Consider the following 22,192-nt stretch of genomic DNA (forward strand, 5'->3'; position numbering starts at 1 on the left):
AACTCCGTCAAGCATGGCAAAAGCAATTTGCAGAATGTGAAAAATTTTGAAAACCATCATCTAGATCCGATAAATCGCGCACTTGTACTATTACTCATTTGAAACACGCAAAACAGATAAAAAAAATCACACTTACCTGTCACATTCAATAACAAAACCAGACTGAACTCTACCATCAGGTTGAAATTCTATTGATTTGGAATGAATTTTCTTTCGAAACACGAACGCCCAATCTTTATTATATTCATTCAAAATACTGTTTTTTTATTGTGTCTTCTGCAAACCGTCAGCCAAACGGCCGGTAATCACAAATGTTCGATCCACTCTAACGTCGACACCCTCGTTTAAACCCAGCACTATCTTCATTTCCGATCCAATTAACTTCTGCACACCATAACCAATAAAGGCTAGTTAGTTCTAAACTACAAACAATGTCTCGGCGTATGATTCTTCTAGTGCGCTGGCTTTTTTTTCTGTTGTGTAGTTCATTATGAGCAAACAGTTCAACTAGTAATTTACATGGATTATCGTGGTTGCAGCTTATGTTCACTTTGAGTTTTATTTTATTTTTACAGCATCGCTACATTCCTACAGATCATTCGATTAGAGAATGTCGTCCTACTTGTATGACGCGATCGGTGAGAATCTTTTGCTTTTTTTCAATGCGACTAGTTGATAACATTACTCGGTATTTTTCTTCTTTGTTTTTTTTTTTTTTGGAAATGAGATATGCTTTTATTCGTGCTCTTCTACTTGTAGCTTTATGCATTCGTTATTAATTGGATAATTTGTACAGGTTTGCTAGAGTTTGCCTACAAAGGGCGTTAGAATTTGTTCGAGTGTATATTTGTAGTGGTACAGTAGAAAGCGCTAACGGAAAAATTGTAGTTTAGCTTTTTGCTTCGGATACTACTCAACGTGAAAGGTAACTGATTAACTCCTTAACTAAAGCTGGAATAGGTTTTGATTAGATATGTTCGTTCATATGCTTCAATGTTTGCAATTTTATTCTTGTTTTTACATATTTTCTACTATTTACAAAACGTGTTCATCGTTGTTTTTTTTTTATTCTTACTACAAACTCCCGCGCGAATAGTGTTGAGTATCATAGATGGAGAGAAACTTTTTACATTGTGCAGTTGCCTACTTGCTGTACAACTTTTTCCATTATCCTACAGAATACAAAATAAATTACCAGCTAACCTAGTTTTTCCTCGCCCCGTCCCGTTGGCTCCCGGCCCAAAACCGGGCTCCCTGCCTAATTGGATAAGCTATTTACAACTCTATTGCGCCTAGAACCGACTGCTAGGCACAGCGGCACAGCGATACGGATCGACAACAGTTAAGCAGCCTGGCAGCAACGGTGGCGGCGGCGGCGACAAATGGCAATGTTGAACCTAATGACTTATTTCTTTTTGCACCGGTTCAGGATTGCATTCGGTAGGAGCATGCACAAAAAAGTATGGAAAATAACGCTCGAACACTCTCAGCGACTCATTACTCTAATGAGTCACAAACTACTAGTAACTGAACGATGCAGAAAGTGCAACAGTCGTACACTTTGTGTGAGGTGGAAAAAAAACACAGGATGGCAACAGTTTTCCGAAAGTAGGTACGTACCACTGAAATGGAACCTGTACCTCACTTCTTCTGCCGTTGCAGTTTTGTCGAGATTTGGTGTGCAACTGCTGCTGCTGCTGGATGATGTTTGAGCTTGGTGAATTAGGTTCTCGAGTTTCATGACTAAAGTTAAGCGGATGTTTATGAGTGAAATGGGTGAAATGGGAATCCCGGAAGTTTTGATTGTTGGTACTGTGATGTCGTGAAAGTGTTTCAGGATATTTGATTCACTATTATTATATTGTTTGACGATGACAGAAATCAGGTTTAATTTGATTATTGAGTTAAGTTTGGTTAACAAGTCTAAATTCTACAACTGCACGATTAGCTTTAACTGCTGCAGGTATAAAATCTGGATTTCTTCATATTCCTAGCCGGATCTAATCAGTTGTATGATCAGATCATTCTCAAAACGTTGCATACTCATTTTAGTTTCCACCCCAATACTGTGTAGAAAGACGTAGTGCTACCGTCAAAACTTCGACATTTCCTCGCAGAAGAACAACAGTACGTATTTTTTTCCTTTAATTTCATCAACTTGCGTCAAAGCAAAGTATCCAATAAACAATTTCATGCGCTACAACCATGCCAAAGGTGAACGGTAACTTTAATTCTATGGAGGCTACGGAGCAAAAATAAAAATGCTACTTTCCCGGTATTCTACCTGGAATAAGTTTTTCTTTTGCTCAAGGCCACTTTCTGCATCCTCTGCCACACACAGCCGTCTGCTCTCACATACACCCACACCGGCTCAGTTCACGTAACCTTACGTAAAGGCAGCCGGGTGGTGTTCCGAACAGGCAACCAAAGCACAAAGCGTTGTTTTTTCCCGTTTTAACAGAGGTGTAGTGCAGAGAGCACATTTTCCTCCGAGATAATAATGTGATGCGGTACGTAGTACCTACCAATGCACGGGTGAAATGAGCGATAAGTGCACTGACTGCCGGAGCAATCGTGACTTCTGTGCATCAGCTGATGCAGGTGCAATTATTGTCTGTATGGCTGGTTGGTGGTGGGTCGTCGCCGCCGCCGCCGTCAGCAACAGAGCAGCAAGTTGCGGAACAGGAAGCGGCGGAATCTGACGCTAATTGCAGCGAGACGTGGCTGTGCTTTGGAAGTTCCGGTAGGGATTCCCCTACGGGAAATGCGTCGTAATTGTGATGATGCTTGGCCGGTTCGTTGCCTGCTGGGTGGTTGCCCTGTAATCAGTACATAGAGCTCATACTGTCGTGTCGTTTGAAGTGCACCGGATAATGATGCAGGAAATGAGCTTTTGTGGAGGTAAGTAGAACGGAAAATTGGCCTCTCGTTTGAAGAAACGTTTATGCCAAAATTTGTACTACTAGTTCACTAGTAGTACCGAAACGTAATATCTAAAACTGATTCCAACAATAACACTGGTAATTTATCTCATAAATCATGACCCGGAAGCTCTTAGCTAGAAACACAATACGGACCCGTCCTTTCTAACTTGTACCCCCAAATCATCGCAGTAAAACTCCTCCAAGCGTAACAATCTTAAAACCCAGCTAGTTTATCACTATGGAATCATTATCAGTCATTCGAAAATCCTTTTGTCTCTTGTGCTATCGCGCACAAATTTCCCTATTTGCCTGGTAACTAAGCTCAACGTCCATCAACGCTAGTTAAACCCCCGTGGCATGATTCTTTTGCATAATAATCTCAATCAACCGCTTTTGTGCTTGCGTTCACTAAATGTAGGAAGCAACCGAAACGCGAAGCTTAAATGATGTGATCTACTTTCCACCCAAAACGCCGACGGTTGTAAATTACGTCCGTTGGTGAGGACTGAAATGGTACATATCACTGCTCATCATCATCATCATCATCATCATCATCATAGTTGCAGTCGTCGTCGCCGTTAGTGACGATGTATCACAATGCAGCTCGCAACACAATACCGCCGCAGTTTCCCGGAACAATGTGTATGAGTTCGTCGCTCTGACGGAATTCTCTGTAGGTCTCTCCGGTTGTCAACAGTGGGGAAGGATGCTGCTCATTTGGGTGCGGTATTTCAACGCGCGTGCTTAATCATGATGACTGTGCGATAAAAGGAACGATTTCGATTATCGAGTAAAACTGTGCCGGTTGTTAGTTTTGTATTGCCAAGGAGTCACAAATCCGATCCAATCGGATTGTCGAAGTTGATTGGAAACATCAATTTTATAAATAATTTATTTCGATTACATTCGGTGGCAGCCGAAAGGGAATTGATTAATACAATTTCATTTCAACAGAGCACAGTTACTATTTTTAGAAAATAATAATAAGCAATCTGAAACCTCTGACGGGAGCTTCATCAACTTATTTCGCAACCATAAATAAGTTCAAGAAACAGCTGTACAAAGGCAGCGATTCAAATCTCCCACGTGATATTATAAATATTCAATTTGCTAGATGTGGAACAAATCAATTTAAAACTGAAAAAAGTGCCAAAATTTGTGTCGAATTACATACACAAAATTGCCTCCATCGCTTATGACAGAAAATTCCAGAATACTCCAGTTAACCTCTAGCTCATGGTTTTAAACCGTTGAATCCGATGGTACGATATTTGTTCTGCAGTTTTAACGGATGATACCAAGTTTTAAATTTATATTCCAGCAGCAAAAAAAAAAAAATACAAAGAACAAAACCAAGAACCAATCTACAACATTTGGACTTTGAAATACATCACCAACAATAGGTGACATTGTTTCAAGATTTTTTCGAAATGTGTTATTATATTGGCAAGATGATTGATTATTTGGACCATTGTAAATTTTATCCAACATTTGTCAACCTGCTGACACTTGACATAATTATGTGTAGCATCATTTGTACTTAATAATTAATTCGCACTGTCCTGATGGCGGTATGGCAGAAATCAAATCGGTAGTAGCATCCTATGCCATTACGTAGTGTGAACCCTAGCATTTGACATCTTAAAGTGATTGTATAGTAGCTTTGCATTGTGACTGAAAGAAAAAGTTGAATTTCTGAAATCTATATGATTCTTAGCTTAAACAATATATCTGACGCTTCCACCGTTTTCTTTTTAAAACATGTATCTTCGCTCCATAACACAGTACCTATTCGGATACACTAAATTTTCATTCTTGTAAAGAGCTGTCATACACTAAAGAAAAGTGTCACGCGCCTCGTTCAGGGTCACGCAACTAAATTTGCTGAAAGTTCAACCAAGTGATCTTCTACATTTTTTTGTAAAATCAAATAAATATGGTAAATAAACCTACAGCAAACCCCAATTTTATAGTAAAATACTCGTCAGGTCAACTGAATTACTTTTAACAATCAATGGGCTCGTATATCAGAAATAAAAATAGCTTGACTTGCATTATAGTCATTGAAAATAAGAAAGATAAATTATTGGAGCAACTCTACAAAAAACGGCCAGCTAATTTAATCGACCATTTTTGATTTGGCTGAAACTTTGTATAGTCGTTTCTATAGGCAAAAGATGCCATTTTTTGCTATTGGTTGAATTTTTTGGTACACGACTCATTTTTGAGAAGCTTGGGAGGGTATTCATGACTACAAATATTTTTAGGGTCAAAACGGTTTTTTTTTTTGATTGGTGCAACGTCTTCGGCAATGTTGTAGATAATAATTTTGTCTTTCCGAAAAAAAAAACATACACTTTACACATAAGTATAACCTACACGTTAAGTCGCCATTTTAGAATCCAAAATGGCGTCGGGAATCGTTTTCTGATCTCTAGACATCATCCCAGTTCTAAAAATACCCATATTGGATGGTATGTGATGTTGTATTATTTAATTTTTCCTTATGGGCACTAGAAGTCCCAGTTGGAATCTGTTCCGAAAGGACCATTTTGAGGACATATCACCGCTGAGAAGCTACTGAATCTTTTGATGCTGAAATTATCGAAATCGGATGAAAGTTGTCAAAGTTACAAGAATTTCTATTCGTGGGTACATTAAATTACCCGTCGGGCATTTAAGGGGTAGAATAATTTAATTCCCGGGCATCAAATCATGAGTTGACAACCTGCAAGGAGCGTCAAACATAGCTTCGGCCCTCACAAGTTCATATCTCACACCTCCACGAGTCATTTACACTAGACACTAGACATTACATTAGACTGCTTACACTAGACTGCCGGTTGGAACATGGATACAACTAGTTAGTGTTGCCTGGGCAATGTTGTCATCCGACAATAGCTAAGTGAGAAGATGCGACTCGATCATTAACCATAGTCCGGCGGTAGAGGAAATGCTTCGTCAATCCGAGCGTCTGTTCACCAAGATGGTGCGGCTCAAGACAGCGTCTGATCTCCATGTTAGGGGCGGCTGATCACCCGGTGAGACAGGGGGTTGTAGAAGGCTCAACGAGCCGCCCCGGAAAACAACATGTTACAAACAACGTAAGAGATAATACGGATCGGAACAATCGGCATGAACCTAGGCAACGAAATAAGGACTACGATTGGAAACTTGAGACATAGAACTGAAAATCGCTCTGCTCTCCAGGATGCGACAGGATAATCTACGACAAGCTACATCCACGCAACTTCAAAGTCGTAGCGCTGCAGGAACTTCGCGGCGGTTACTTTCTACCAGAGTTGTGGCACCACCAGCGAGCTTAGAACCGGCTTCATAGTACTGGGTAAGATGCGCCAACGCGTCTAAAGTGGCAGCCGATCAACGCAAGGATGTGCAAGTTGAGGATAAAGGGCCGGTTCTTCAACTACAGCATCATCAACGTGGACGTAAAACGTAAAACGGGGACGTAAAAGTCGTCATTGGGGACATGAATGCTAAGGTAGGACGGGAGGCAATGTAGAAACCGGTAATCGGGCCAGATAGTTTGCATGCCGTGCCTCATGATAACGGCCATCGGTGCGTAAACTTTGCGGCCTCCCGTGGTATGGTAGTGCGAAGTACCTTATTCCACAAATCCACCTGGAGATCACCCGACCAACAGACTGAGAACCAAATCGATCACGTTCTGATCGAAGGCAGGTTCTTCTCCGACATCATCAACGTTCGCACTTACCGCAGTGCGAATATAGATTCGGACCACTACCTAGTAGCTGTGTGCATGCGCTTTAAACTATCGACGGTGTATAACACCCGCTGAAGTCGAACGCCGCGAACAAATATTGAGCAACTGCCGGACGCCGAGGCTGCACAAGAATACGCGCAGCAGCTGGAGGCAGCGTTACCCACGGAAAAGCAGCTTGGCCCAGCTACCCTTGAAAATGGCTGGAGGAGCATCCGATTCACTGCTGTAGCGCTACTAGGTAGAAGGGCCCCGAATCATAGAAATGATACGAGAGCGAACGTGGAACGATACCGACAGGCATAGAACAGCCAGAACTCAATCCTCCGAAGGAAGAAGCGCCAGCAAGAGGACCTAGATCGCGTAGCGATGGAAGAGCTGTACCAAGCTAACGACACTCGGAAGTTCTACGAGAAGCTGAACAGCTTCCGCAAAGGCTTCGTGCCGCAAGCCGATATGTGCAGGAGCTTGGACGGCAACCTCCTTACAGATGAGTGTGAGGTGATCGAAAGGTGGAAGCAGTATTTCGACGGGCATCTAAACGGCGATGTAGTAGAGCGCGAGGCAGTATGGCAACTGAACTTGGTGCACGAGCAGGAAACATCATGATTCCACCCCTCGATCTCCTGGAGGTGGAGGAGGAGATTGGCCTGCTGAAAAACAATAAAGCTGCTAGAGTGGACCAACTTTCCAGCGAGCTATTAAAATACGGTAGAAAAGCACTGGCTAGAGTCGTGGGGCACTACCAGGCGGGATTAATCGATGCCCGCGCCACCACGGATCAGATATTCGCGGTTTGCAGGCTATGCAGAAATGCCGCGAATATAACGTGCCCACACATCATTTGTTCATCGATTTTAAGTCGGCGTACGACACAGTCGATCGGAAACAGCTATGGCAAATTCCGGACAAACTGACGCGGTTGGTCAAAGCGACGATGGATCGAGTGATGTGTGTAGTTCGAGTTTCGGGGGCACTCTCGAGCCCCTTCGAAACCCAAGAGGTCTAAGTCAAGGTGATGGTCTCTCGTGCCTACTGTTTAACATTGCCCTGGAAGGTGTCATTAGAAGAGCGAGGATTAACACGAGTGGCACGATATTCCAAAAGTCGGTTCAACTGTTTGGTTTCGCCGACGATATCGACATTGTGGCTAGGATCTTTGTGAAGAGGGCGGATACGTTCATCGGTCTAAAGGCTGAAGCCAAACGGATTGGACTGGTCATCAATGCATCGAAGACGAATTATATGAAAAAAAGGGGTTCACCGAAAGACTGTGCTAACCTCCCACCTCGAGTTCAAGTTGGTGGGATGGAATCGGGGTGGTCGATGAGTTCGTGTATCTGGGCTGACTGGTAACTGCCGACAACGATACCAGCAGAGAAATTCAACGGCGCATTATGGCAGGAAATCGTGCATACGCTTCGATCAAGTAGAATTCGCCGCCGCACCAAGTTAACCATCTACAAGACGCTAATCAGACCGGTAGTCCTCTATGGGCATGAGACATGGACAATGCTTGTTGAGGACCAACGCGCCCTTGCGGTCTTCGAGCGGAAGGTGTTGCGTACCATCTTTGGTGAACTGCAGGGGTCTCCTACGAAAGGCAGAAAATCAAAAGGCAGAATCACGAAAGGCAGAATTACGAAAAGCAGAATTACGAAAGGCAGAATATTTCATAAGGCAGAATAACGAATGGCAAAATCTCAAAGAGCACGAATGGCAGAACCAAAAAATGGTCTATTTTCTTTTTGGCAACACACACTCGCGGCCTTTGGCTGACTCTATTGTCCAAGTTTATGCTGTCCTTACTCGCTACCGCTCGTTCGGACTTAACTAAGGGAAAGAAAACCTGTTTGAATAATCGTAGAAAACCAGTAGATCAGTTGTTCGTATGCGAGAGGCCGCCGCTTCCGACGGCGGGTCGGCGGCCGGCTCGAACCGCGGAAACCACGGCGTCTTTATGCCGCCTCGGTTCCTTGTCCTCGATTATGCGTCTTCGCCGCATGAATTGTTTTATGTTAATTATAACCAACAGGCCGCTGAGACTAGTGTAAGTTATATCTAACATCGAAAAATTACTTTCAGCGATGCCGTGAGAGTCTTAAGGACCTGAGCCAAACCAGTTGGCGCGTTTCGGATCTAATAATTAGGCTTGATTTGCACCTCCATCAAAACTGGTTATCAAATAATAAATGTAGAGTAACAGCTTTGCTACCGTGACCAGGATTCGCACTTGGCTATCGTGAGTCAGGTTCTGCTACCAGTGATTCTGCCTTTCGTGCCCTTCCAAATTCTGCCTTTTGAAATATTCTGCCGTTTGTGTACGGTCATAGAGTTCTGCCTTTCATGATTCAGCCTTCCGTGCTTCTGCCTTTCGTGATTCTGCCTTCTGTGGCGAACCCGAACTGCAGATAGAAAACGGAGTGTGAAGAAAGCGAATGAACCACGAACTGCAGGAGCTGCTGGGAAGCCATCTATCGTCCACACCGCTAAGATAGGCAGATTGCGGTAGGCTGGGCATGTTGTATGGATGTCGGACGACAGCCTGGTAAAGATGGTTTTTGAAACCAATCCGTCAGGGACAAGACGGAGAGGTGCACAGCGGGCAAGGTGGATCGATCAGGTGGAAAACTACCTGCGGACCCTACGCAGACTGCAAAGCGGGCAAACTGCAGCTATGGATCGAGTGGAATGGAGAGGACTCTTACGTTCAGCAAAGACCACACCATGGCTTGGGACTGCTTGGTAAGTTAAGGTAAGGTCCACCAAATGACGTTGTCAATCCAAGATAGTTTTAACCTAAAAATTCTAATTTATGTTAAAAGCAATTGAGTTAATCTAACGAGTTATCCACTATAGGAAAGTGGTTTACTATAGGTTAATTACATCATTTTCGAATATTTGAGTTAAAATAGAATAAAACATGTTCCAAAATTTATTACGAAATGAGGCAAAATTTGAATTGAAATTGGCCTGACCTTCCTAGTGGAAAAAAGGCTACAATCAGTTGAAATTGAAACTTGATGTAGGGCGCTAGAAAAAATTACCCATAGTGGACAAATTTTCTTTATTAACCTATTAGTTTTCAAACGTTTTCTGAAAGTCCCTCGAATTTTCGCATATAGGTTAATTTACCCTATATTACCCTATATTTCTTTATTGTTAATATCAATAAATCAGGTAATTCATTTACTTCGAAACGCCGGTTTGGCGATATTTTTTGAGTAACCTTGTTTCAGATAAGATTGCAAGGAGCTTTTGTATCTGTATGAATTTAAACATATCTGTATGAATTTAAAATAAATTATGTACTTGTAAAAGGAATATTTTATATAGTGGAAAACAAATTGAATGCTACATTGTCTTTGTTTTTAGTTCGGTTATTTAGCATGACCAATGTATCGAAAGTCTAAGATGTTGACAGCACTCTTTCAGAGGTCAACGAAATTTTTCAGGTCTGTAGATCTGTTACCAAACCAAGCGACTTTGTTTACTTTTTCATTGAAAACTTTTTCTGGGCTAACATTTGAGAAGGTCTGAAGTTTGATGTTTGATCGACATATTTGCATAATGACAATCGATAGAGAAAAGTTATCAAGGGATGACTTCTAGTGAATTTCTGGATTTATTTGAGATCCTACACTGGAAAAAATTATTCTAAAAACAAAAGTGATTTTTGAAAAAGCTGTCATTGAGGACTTTTTTTGAGATAGGTTTTTTTAAGACAGATAATTGCCTAAAATTCTTTTGAATACATAAAGTTGCGTACTCTTGATGAAAAAAAAAAGGTTCTCTAATAAAAACTTTGTCGTGTCCTATAATTCTCTAGAAGTCATCCATTGGCAAATTTTGTCTATCTCTCCTCATTATTTAGATATAAAAACTTCTTTAAAAAAGGATTACCTTTTCAAATGTTAGTCCAGATAAATTTAAAAAAAAAAACAAAGACTGCAAATTTGCTTGGCCGACAAAGCTTTTAGAATTCCGAAAGGGTGCTAAATCAATAGGCTGTATAATGATGTGCTAAGGGTATCTGATCTGCCTAACACGTATTGAAAACTGATGTTAAGCGAAATTTCATTTTCATGAAGAGAAGATCGAAAAATAGCAAACAACACTGAATACGCCTATCATTTGCGTACGATTCGAAAGAGTGAAGGATGACGAGTACAAAGTATGCAGAATAACGTTTTGCATCTGGACGAATGTTAATCTCACGCTAAAATTGTTGCAGCACATTTTTTTTCAAATTTGTTTAACTTAAAAAAATCATCATTTGCTCCTGTTATGTTGAAAAGAAGGCAGAACTATGAGACCGCTCATTTTACATACAATATCAAATTCTAACAAAGGTACCTTGGTCATCGATGTTATCGTCAGGTTTTTCCCATGATCGTCTGGGGGTGAATGATGTTCTAGAGCGTTAATTTTTTGCGTGGTAGTTCTTCATATTGCAGACCATCTTCCTACAAAATATTAGTTCTCTATGACTTCATTAACCCCCCGGACGAAAATTGGACGAACCTGACGATAAGAGAGCCGGTACCCTATATATTTTTTTGAATCTAGAATTTTTTTTTATTTCAAGTGTTCAAGATGTATATCTATGAAGCACTGTAGTGGCCAAGCGCCTCTATTGGAAAGTAGCAGTAGTCTCTTTGTAACAACTTTTTACATTACCATGGAACGGGGTGAAATTAATCAGTTTTTATAACAATTTCCAATTAACTAGCTTCATGTACATTTTTCCCGAAATAGTATAATTTTAAAACAAGTACTGGTATGTGCTCCGGTAAACCTCTATGGCTATTGGTGAAATTTCTATCGTCTACTTCATAAAATAAATTCGATGAGTCTATAAGGTTCTATGAGGTAAATTGGGGTGAAATTGATCACCATTGAAATCCATACATTCTTTTGGCAATGTGTTTTTTTTTTATATGCTAAAGATAAATGAAGATTTCTGTTTTGAAAAATATCATTTACAGCTAGTTTGGAAACGAAAATAACGATATTTCAGGTTAAAATTTGTTTATTTTGGTTCACGAGCTGCTTGTTGCTAAATTTGCTTTTATTTGATCGTCGTTAGACCAATTTCAATTCGGTTTGTTGCAAAAGTTAAAAAACTAGTTCTGAAATTATTATTGTGGTTTCCTGCGAATTCATCAGTATTTCTTTAATGGTATGGAATAATCATTCTTGAAAATTACATTTTTTGAGCTTTTATCAAACTTTACTCACTTCTCCAAATTTAACGTAATTAACCCTCAACTAAGATTACTTCAAGTAAATCCAATACTTTTTTTGTTATTTGGAAACTTGTTTGATCAAATTTGATTGAGTTTTGACTGAGTTAGAAGAATTTTTCGAAAATAAGAAAAATTGCACCGGGCATGCAAGGGATAACTCTGACAGGTATGTGAATCATGCATAAGTTGCGTTTATTGCGTTTATAGTTTTTTTTTGGTTTTTTTAAGGGGGGGATTTGTTAGTAGCTTAAGTATTTATGATGAATATTAGTAAATAATGAGTATGTGTGTCCAAACACAAATGGTGACTTCTCAACACTGTTAGAAATTTGTAATTTTAATTGATAGGATTTGTTTGCTTTCGCAATTAGGACTTATCATTCGTAGGGATTTAAACCTACTTGTCAAAAAAGGGGAAGTAAACTTACAACTACTTATTTGTTGCGTTTATTGCGTTTATTGTTTATTGTTAACATTGCCTAGTGTTGTAAGAGCAATATCTTTTGATTAGTATTTTTTATCACGAATTTTCAGGTGATCAATTTCACCTCACTGATCAATTTCACCCAATTCCACGGTACCTACATTACGTTACATTACATACGACACTAGTGTGCATGAAGTTTTGAGCATTTTGAACATAATTAATCTCGCTAATACAATCATTTAAAAAGCTACTGATCTCGGCAAAGTTGTTCAGGTGCGTAAGATTCTGATTATGATGAAGTTTGTTATTTCGTGTATCCAACCTTTTAGAAGACTGCGGTCTTCTAGTTCAGAAGGTCATGGGTTTTTGTTTCATTGTGTATTGGGAACAGGCTACGTGATTTAGTGGATTGTCAGTCCACGTTAGCATCGATGATGGTTGTATGTAGCAACCGAAATATGTACGTATCTGTGGACGTTGAAAAAGGGTCCATTTTTTGGAAGTAGAACTAAATGGAAATATTACCTTTCAATATTCGATTCCATTCTACTAAAACGCTCCAGAATAAATTTATATTGTTTTATTACCAGTTTAGTTAGAACTAAGAACACTACGTGGCACAGAAATTAAAATATTTTTGTTTCCTATTTCTTGTATTTGATTTACATTTTTATGTTTTCATTCCAAAGAAGTGCTTTTTTGAACAGGTTTTCGTTGATCCTAAGATTTTGCCCGTGTAGGTAGCCAAAGTCCGCAATATTCGAGGAAGAGAAAATCGCTGGATAAGTTAATGCCAAAATAGGCTAAATTCATGTGCCCCATAGTGACTCTATTCGAAACTGTCCCTCATCCAAAAGCTTTGGATCTATTGAACAACTTTGTTAAAGACCGCAGTTTCGTAGGTGATCATAATCTTGAGATAAGTTAAAAATCCTCGATCTTCTGAACGACTTTGTTAAATGGGCGAACCAGCCAAAAGCTTAAAGCCTCTCTAGTAAAGAAAAAAAAACTTTGTTAAATACTAGGTTGTTGGAAACACGACATATCTGCGTATTCCAAGTAATCCTTAAACTTTTGGAAAGAGGCTTAATATTCCAACTGGGTACTGCAATATTCAGTGAAGCAATTCCAAGTTTAGGATGGGTAGTGTTCCTAAATAATTACGAGAGATAGGGAGAAATTGTTAAGAAAGACTTTTTGTACGAATTTTCTTTTAGAAATAAACAATTAATCAACAAACATAAACGTTAGAGTTCTACACTAAAAAAACTTGATTTAAAAAACAAAAAGTGATTTTCAATTAAAGCGGTCAACTCACTTCTATCAAATAATAATTAATCGAATATATGAACAAAATGGTTGCCTAAAACTCTTTCAAACAAATCAAAACGGGTACTCTCGAAGAAAAACAGCATTTCTAACATAAACTTCCTTAAGTCCAGTAACGTTCACGTTTTTGCTCTCGAACTCACATGCGGCTCATTGACGTACAGTAAAGACAAGAGCTAGAGAAAAGTTGTCAAAAGATGACTTTAAAAAAATCGTCTCAAATTTCACGCGTTTAATATTCGTATTTAACAAGAATTTCCTTTTATTGAACCATGTGAAGAAGAATGAGGCATGGCGTACAACACCGAATCTGCCTCACTGTTGCCTACATTTTATCGTGTAGAGCATGAAAAATAATGACATTCCAGTTGGTCCCAAGGTACGGTGGCCTAACAAGCCAATCGTCGTAGGTTCGAGTCTCGGCTCGGGAGAGACTGTTAGTGTCATAAGGATCGCAGCGCTAGCCCCGCAAATGTACTGTACATTTATAGTTGGTTGCAAACTCTGTGTATAATAAACAGAAGGTGATTCGGAATGTAGCGCCAAGGCTTTGCTTTGATTTTAGAGGAAGAAAGGTACAAAGCTTAAAGAATGACGATGCTCATCGGTACGAATTTTAAACTCAGCGAAAGAAGCATATTTGGTTAAATCACGAGCAATTTTTCCAAACGAGGTCGTTAGTTGTATGAGGTCTTCAAAAATTGATAACAATGCACTTAAGGTGGAACTCCGGACTGGAATTTCGCCCGATTTTTTAAAGATAATTCTATCAGAAATCATCAAAATTGCGTGTGTAAAATTTTGATCGATTGCCTGTACCGCTGACGCATGCATAGAGTATAAATTCGAGCGATATTCATTGGGTGGAGGCTGAGATTTCCACGCTCAAAATCGTCAAGTGAGGAGAAATCTAACCTTAAAAATATATGGCAAAAAGCCACCGTCCAGTTTCACTTTAATAATTACATTTTTTCAAATATTGAATTTGGAGCAACTCTTCATGACTTTATCGAACTTGATCTTTGAAAATTTGTTATAAAATCACCCACGAACAGCACTTTGCTATAAAATAGAACAATTAGGCTTCAAGGCTTTTGACATACCCTTGTGAAACAACTTTATTTTTCGATGCGACTTAAAAAGACGAATTAATTGATTGGCCAATTTTAGTAAGAAAATTTCATGCCAAGAAGTGTAAATTAGACCCAAAATTACGTTTCGGGGGAGCTTGTTTGAGTTATTATTTTAATCCGTGGTGGGGTAGCGAACGGCTTCGGCAGTGGTTTTCTTCGACAGATTTATGCATAAGGTTGCTGCAGAAAACCTGCCGAAGAAAACTACTGCCGAAGCCGTTCGCTACCCTATTTTTATGTCTAGCGAAAATTTGATTTCTGAATAATCAAAAATTACGTCCCATTTCAAAATTAAGGTGAAAAGTGTCAATATCTACGGATGTTGACATAACAGTGAATCATTTAGCCATGATTCAAACATAATTTAGATATTCAACAAAACCGTTAGAAACGCAAGCCAGCAGATCTGACATGTTCATGTTCGATGATGTTTGTTTTAATTGTCACAAGAGCTTGCGTAGCACACATAACTCACTATAAACCAGCAAAACTTACAATTTATACCGTTCTACTCTCTGTTGGTTGTGCATCCAGCAGTAAGAGCGTTCCGACGAATCAACATCTCACCCATAGCCATCGAAAAACCCAAACATGTACTCGTGAAGCCCATCTCGTTCTTCACTACACCCAACCTCTCCTCTAAGGCTTTACACGTTATCCGTTTTGCCGAAGCTGCTCAAATAATTCTGAGAGCTGCTGCTGGCGTTGCTACTGGCGCTGCTGGCACCGCTGCCACTGCCGCCACCACCGCCGCAAGGATTATTGTTCTGCATTTGTTGATTATCTAAATTATTTGTTTGCGTTGTCGGAAGCGGATCCAAAATGTTCGCACTGCTATGCGTTTTCCCACCGTGAAGCTGGCCCGGACTCTGATGCGGCTGGTGATGAAGATGATGATGATGACTCGTTGCTAGCAGCTGCTGCTGGGACTGATGCTGTTGCTGCTGGTGATATGGCGAATTATTAATCACATTTATACTGTTTGCCGACGAGGCAACCGTGCTGGGAACCGAGGACCACGTTCCGTCGTACTTGGACTTGATGAACAATGGTTGCTCCGACGAGCGGCCACTATCGCCGAAATTGAGTTTATTATCCTTATTGTAGCCTATTTTGTTGTATTTTGTTGTTCGCTTGATGGTACCGAAGAGGGGCGTGTGGGGTACGCTCACACTAGCTCCGGAGGCGCTGCCCCCAGCCGGAAGTAGATTACTGCTGCTGTTTGTATTCAGATTACTGACACTGGAGCCACCGTACGGTGAGCTGGGTATGGCCGCCGCGGATGCCACCGAAGTCTGACTGTGACCCAGGTTGTTCATCATGTCCGCCATCCGGTTCTCGATGATGTTCATTTTCTGACTCTTGATGCTGCCTCCATATGCACCACCCGGACGTTTGACATCCGCACCACTGCCCCCGCCACCGGGCTGCTGCTGGTGCAGTTGTTGCTGATGTCGCTGTTGATGTTGATTTATGAAATTATTGTAATGGCAGCTTGTCGGAGCCGAGTACAGGTTTTTCCCGTCAAACTGGTTGGGCGTAAAGGCCGTACCAGTCGTCGCAGATCCGGTCGCTGCCCCCGGATGGTTCCCGGTGCTACGGCCGACCAGCGTGGTGGAAGCGTACGCACCGTAATTATCGTACGACGGAGATCCGCCGAGGTCGTTTTTGAACGATGAACATCCGGCGACCTCGGCGTAATCGGGCATGTTAAGGGGCGATAGTCTGAAAATAGTGGAGAAATATGAAGGGTGGATTAAGCGATGGTAATGAACATTTGAGAGAGACAGTTCTGGTGTTTTGATTGGCCATAAACATTAAAAGTTTTGTTAATTTAAAGCAATCTGATATAAAAATAATTTGCAACTTTTTCTATTGGTTACCCTTTCTTAAGTTATTTTCGGTTCATATTTGAATTGCTTATAGCTAATTAAAAGCATCTGATACAACTCTACGTTTTCATTTTTTTGATCGTAGGACTGTTTATGTAACGTTGAGAGGGAGAGTTGATAATAGTTTTAATACTTCTGTACGGAATGTGATAATGGCTTAATTGTACAAGCTTTTTATGATATGACAGTTATCACCATCATGAACATACTACCTAGGAAAAATAAGAAAATAGTTTCGATGGTAAATATCTCAATACGCTTTCCATACGATTGGCTAACTTTCCTATCGTAGCCATTGAAAAGGTTGAATGGATTCAGTTGTAGCAGTCTAGCATTTCAAATTATATAACAGTACCTTCGCAACAGAATTTTTTTAACCATTTCAGTGTTTTATATTTAACTCGAAAAATGTATGCTCCATACATTATTTCAAAATATAGAGCTATTTTCAGCATGTACATTAAATTTATTCAGCACCAGTTGATCCGCATATTTTTACGACAGTACGGATGTGGAAAAAATCCACTCATCCAATATTATTTCGCTGTGGCGATCATCGTTTTATTTGTGCCGAAACAACAGTTTTAATACCATGAAAGATTTATGTGACAATCACGAGCTTATACATGACCGGAAGAGAATAAAAAAAATCCACACAGCAAACAGAGCGGCAGCAGCTATCCGACAGGAGATTGTAGAAACGATAGAGCGAAACATAGATAGGCAATAAATTATGCTTATGCGGAGACGGTACAGGATGGTCAAAACTACACCAAACGAACAAACGTGATGATAAGTTTCCTAACTCGAGGACGATTTTCAAGATAATGTTTTGAATATTTTTCACTTCTATTTCATTGAATGCAGATTTTAAAAACAAGATATTTTCGTCCATGGTTCCAAAACCCTGCAATTTTTTTCGTGAAATTCTTTTTTTGCTCAATTTTGCGCGGTATCTCAAAATACCAAGGATTTAGATATAAGTTAGTATTGGTTTCGCTATTTACCAACCTGTTTAAAGAAATTGGTGTCACTATGACGATCTTTTATGATAACAAATCTGTCCTTCATGCAGCCACCATGCTAGGTTAAAACGGCTTTCATATAATATTTAGAACCTTAACAAAAATCTAACTAAGACTTTATTAACATTTAACACTGTATTTACATAGGAATTTGATGTTTCAGAGTTTCAATAGTTCGTATGTACACACTTTACATTTATTTCCGCGACTCGGTATTTTTTGCCGAGAACGGCACCACTGAGTGCTCGGTTAAAAAAAATAATGACAGCTGTCACATTTTTTCGTAAATTTCGGTTTACCTAACTGAAGTTTTGGCACAAAATATCCTTAATCTCGGTAATATTTTATGCCGAAATTGCCATCGTAAACGCTGCGGCCCTCTATTTCAAGTACCGGTAGGGTTGCTGAAGAGAAGCGATTTCACAGCGTTGTCGACATTCGTGCAATGGGGCTCTCCAAGTAGCGCATGCAGCTCATAGTTCACACGCCTTCGCCATTCTCCGTCTGTACTTCACCGTAAACAGTCCACAACTGCTTTCATTCGAGAAATTCAAGAGTGTTAGGGTCCTCCACAAGAGACGTTGTTGTATCGATTTCGTACAGAACTACCGATTTCGTACAGAACTACCCGTGATTCAAAGGGACTCCAGAGTATTTCCGAAACACGCACGTAGCACATCATTTGACCCAGGATGGTCTTGATCAATCGCGTCAGTTTATCCGGAAAGCCGTTATCGTGCATAATCTGTCGTAGCTGTCCTCGATCGACTGTATCGTAGAACGTCATGAAGTAAATTATGAATTATTAGGTGTTCGCGACATTTCGGTACGATCTGTCGGATTTTTTTTCCTGTATGGACTCATCACTGCGACTTGGAACTTTTGATCTTTTGTGATATCGCCCGGATGTTTCCTGTATTCCGCACTTCTATTATTAGCATTATCACTGTTAAGAGCAAGTGATATGATTATTATAATTCGTGCTTGTGTATGTTTTTCACCCTTCTTTTTTACGCTCAGTACGTCGAGCCTCGCTGCCTTCGCCAATGTTATTGCCAGTTACAATTCCCTGGAATGAAACCCTTTCCTCGTAAAGGAAGGGTAAGTGAGGAGCCTGAGAACAAATCCATGTTGAGTCCTTTTATTTGGTTTTTTGTCTCCGTATAATTTTATTCTCTTTGGATGGTTGATCTTTCACGGTGAAAAACACTAGGCGAGTTTTCACCGAGAAAGATCAACCATCCAAGAGAAGGAAAAAAAAACCATGTAAAGTCCGTTAGCATCGAATTCAACTGAGTTTCGAACCCACGACTAGCCGCTTGTTGAAGCGGATTCTGTCACCTTGCGGCTACGGAGCACCCCAATCTGTCGGGTTGAATAGATCTGGTTTGGGAGACCATAAGCCTGCTTGGTCCACGAACCTCCTGATTAAAGATAATAGACGGAGAAACAGGATCTAAGATTTTGTAGAACCATTGATTTCGAGATGCCGCGGTAATTGCGGCACTTCAGCTTATCGCCTGATATTGTAGATGGGGCAGACGATTCACTCGTCTAGTAGCTTTTCCTCTTCTCAAATTCTACTGTCTACCACACCTATAGAGCTTGCCTTCACTCCTAGTGACGTCGCCGCGGTCTTCTTGATATCTGTGCAAATCCTATACTAGTTGTTCTCGAGAGGCAAGTACCAAGTTCCTACGCCGTGGATAGTACCGCTTCAAGTTGTTGCGTGTATTTCTCATTAGTATGAGAGTTATGGGCACTAGCAACGGCACTCCATTGGGTAATCTCTAGGATTTGGGAGGAAGAGAGACTACCGGAGGAATGGATGGAAGGAGTTGTATGCCCCATCTATAAAAAAGGCGATCGGCTACAATGCAGCAAGTACCGCGGCATAACGCTGATCAACGCTTCCTACAGATTGGCCACAACAGTGGCGGAACTAGACCGACGGAAAATAAGTGAGAATAAAAAAAAAACGCTTCCTACAAAGTTCTCTTCCAGATCCTACTCCGCCGTCTATCTCCTTTAGCGAAAGAATTCGTAGGGCAGTATCAGATGGGCTTCACACAAGCACACGCTACTACGGATCAAATTTTCACTCTCTGGCAGAGAAATAGGTCAAGTATTGCTCAAAATAACATTTTTCCTTTGTAATACTAAACAAAGGTTATAAAATCGGTCCAAAAACGCAAAATAGAACCAAGATCCGGAGGGCTGAATCGTATATACCATTCGACTCAGCTCGACGAACTTAGCAATGTCTGCTCGTGTGTATGTGTGTGTATGTGTGTGTGTGTATGTTGTCTGTATGTATGTGCCGCAAAAAACTAACGCACCTTTCTTTCGAAACGCAATATCCGATTTTGATGATCTTATACGCAAACGAAAGCTACTGTTCTCCCCCAGAATGCTACCGAGTGGATTTTCGATTGGTGGCTTAGATTTTGAATTATTGATCAAAGTATTTTTTATATTAGACATTTAACTTTTAAGGCAAAATGAATGGCACGGAGGGCCATGTGTTGTATACCAAACGACTCAGATCGACGAACTGAATAATTTCTGTATGTATGTGAAAATGTGCCTGTATGTATAGATGTGTAAATATGTTGTTTATATGTGTAGTATATCAAAATCGAACAAAAAAAATATAACAAAAAAACACCCTTTTTACAGTACACATATTCCGATTTTGATGTTCGCATGCTCAAATGAAAGCCCCGGAGCTCTTTGAAAATCATACTGAGTGCGATTTTTTATTGGTTGCTTGAACTGTAGAGTTTTGACCAAAGTATATTTTAGACATGGGATATTTCACTTTCTGGGTAATTTATCTCTCTCTCCATGCTTTTCCTTCTTCTCTATCCCTCTTTTTTTCTATCCCTCTTTTTTCGTATCGCTATTTATTTCTCAAAGGAAAGCAACAATCATCGACAACTTTGCATAATTTTTACACTCTTCGTAGTGCGTCTTAACTGGTGCGAACAAATTAATTTTAGAGCAAATTGCAATGTTTACTTAGCTTCTTTTCTTGCTTGCGAAGCTTCCGTCCACACTTTCATTAAAATATATTATCAATTGTATGTTGAACACAGATTTGCGAAAAATAAGAAGCTTTTACGATGCGATCATTTGTAGTTTGGATGAAACTGAGGCAACTTTACATGGCTATACACGTTTACTAGTGTGCGCAGGTGGAAAGTCACTTATTCCTATGATATGATACAATATACAACAATATCGCACGTTAGCCTTGGGGCTAATAGCGGTCTCGATCAACTAGATTAGTTGAGAGAATTCGTTATCGATATTGTTTTTGGCACATTTTGCATGTGTAGGATAAGTACAACGATACACCGTGCCCCAGTGCTGAGTCGAGAAAATTTCCAGCTCGAAAAGATCCTCGACTCGATCGGGAATCGAACCCGATATCACAACCGTGTGGGAGAGCTAGCCGACCGACATCGCTAACCACTAGGGTGGTCGGTATTACCGACTTTTTAAAAAACCGATATTTTTTTGTAAGATTTGGGCCTTTGCGACCATTGTTTTGATCGCTTGTGGTATATGTTCCACATACAACACTGGATAAATTTAACAGTGCTTGAAAAACTTCAATGAATTACGAAGAACATAATTTCGAAACTCATTTAGAAAATCTATAACGAGCGTCTTAGCAGAGTGATTGAGAAATCAAAGAAATAGTTATCGGTTTCCGTTATACTCTACTAAATTTTTTGGAAATAAATATTGAAATTCAGTCCGCAAATATATATTTCGACTGTGACATACAGTCTTCCTCAGTGCTTATGTGGACTGGTAAAGAGCAAAGCGTAAATCCTGTTTTTTATTTGTAGTAGGTAAAAAATGAAAATTTAGCACTCTTAATTGGAGTTAGGTAGGGAATCATGCGGTCGATTGTTTACCGTACCATGTCTGGGGTTTTTGGGAAGCAGATTGAATAGCCATGAGGGGTGATTACCTGCGTCTTTATTGAGAAGCGTGCATGAGTGTTGTTTATAAAATTCTAAACCTTCAGCTACGTCTAATTTCCATAAATTATTAACGGGACGGAGGAGGTGAATGTTATCCGAAGTTAGTGGATGTTTTTCGTTAAAAATATGTTCAGCCACTTTTGATTTGAAAAGGTGTGGTGGGGCATTTTTTGAAACTTTACTTGCTTTTGTCACTTCTGCGAAATGTTCTTTGAAACGTATCCCTAGGTTACGTTTAGTTTGTCAAATGTAAACCATGTCACAGTGACTGCATGCAATTTTATAAATTCCAACTTTGTTCAGAGTATCAATTTAAGCAGTTTCTAAATACAAGATTTTGAAGAGCCTGTTTACCCCACTAACCCCTTTTCCAAAAATTTCAAATTCTACAAACTATTGCATTAGTGCAGAAACAAACATAACCTGAAAATTATAGCCCAATGGAAGAACAACGACACAAAACGGAGTTTCAT

At 40.0% G+C, this 22,192-nt stretch overlaps 1 protein-coding gene across 1 annotated transcript in view; it reads right to left on the reverse strand.

Annotated features, from left to right (window-relative positions):
• Positions 1-234: 234 nt before the first annotated feature.
• LOC129730306 (protein sax-3-like) overlaps positions 235-22,192 on the reverse strand; it is a 360,003-nt gene continuing 338,045 nt past the window's right edge. Inside the window, exon 11 of the mRNA XM_055689524.1 lies at positions 235-16,529. Within this exon, the coding sequence (XP_055545499.1) occupies positions 15,452-16,529 (1,078 nt within the window). The 3' untranslated portion in view covers positions 235-15,451. The remainder of the gene's footprint in view (positions 16,530-22,192) is intronic.

Source organism: Wyeomyia smithii, chromosome 3 (genome assembly GCF_029784165.1).
Source record: "Wyeomyia smithii strain HCP4-BCI-WySm-NY-G18 chromosome 3, ASM2978416v1, whole genome shotgun sequence".
Classification (NCBI taxonomy): Eukaryota; Metazoa; Arthropoda; class Insecta; order Diptera; family Culicidae; genus Wyeomyia; species Wyeomyia smithii.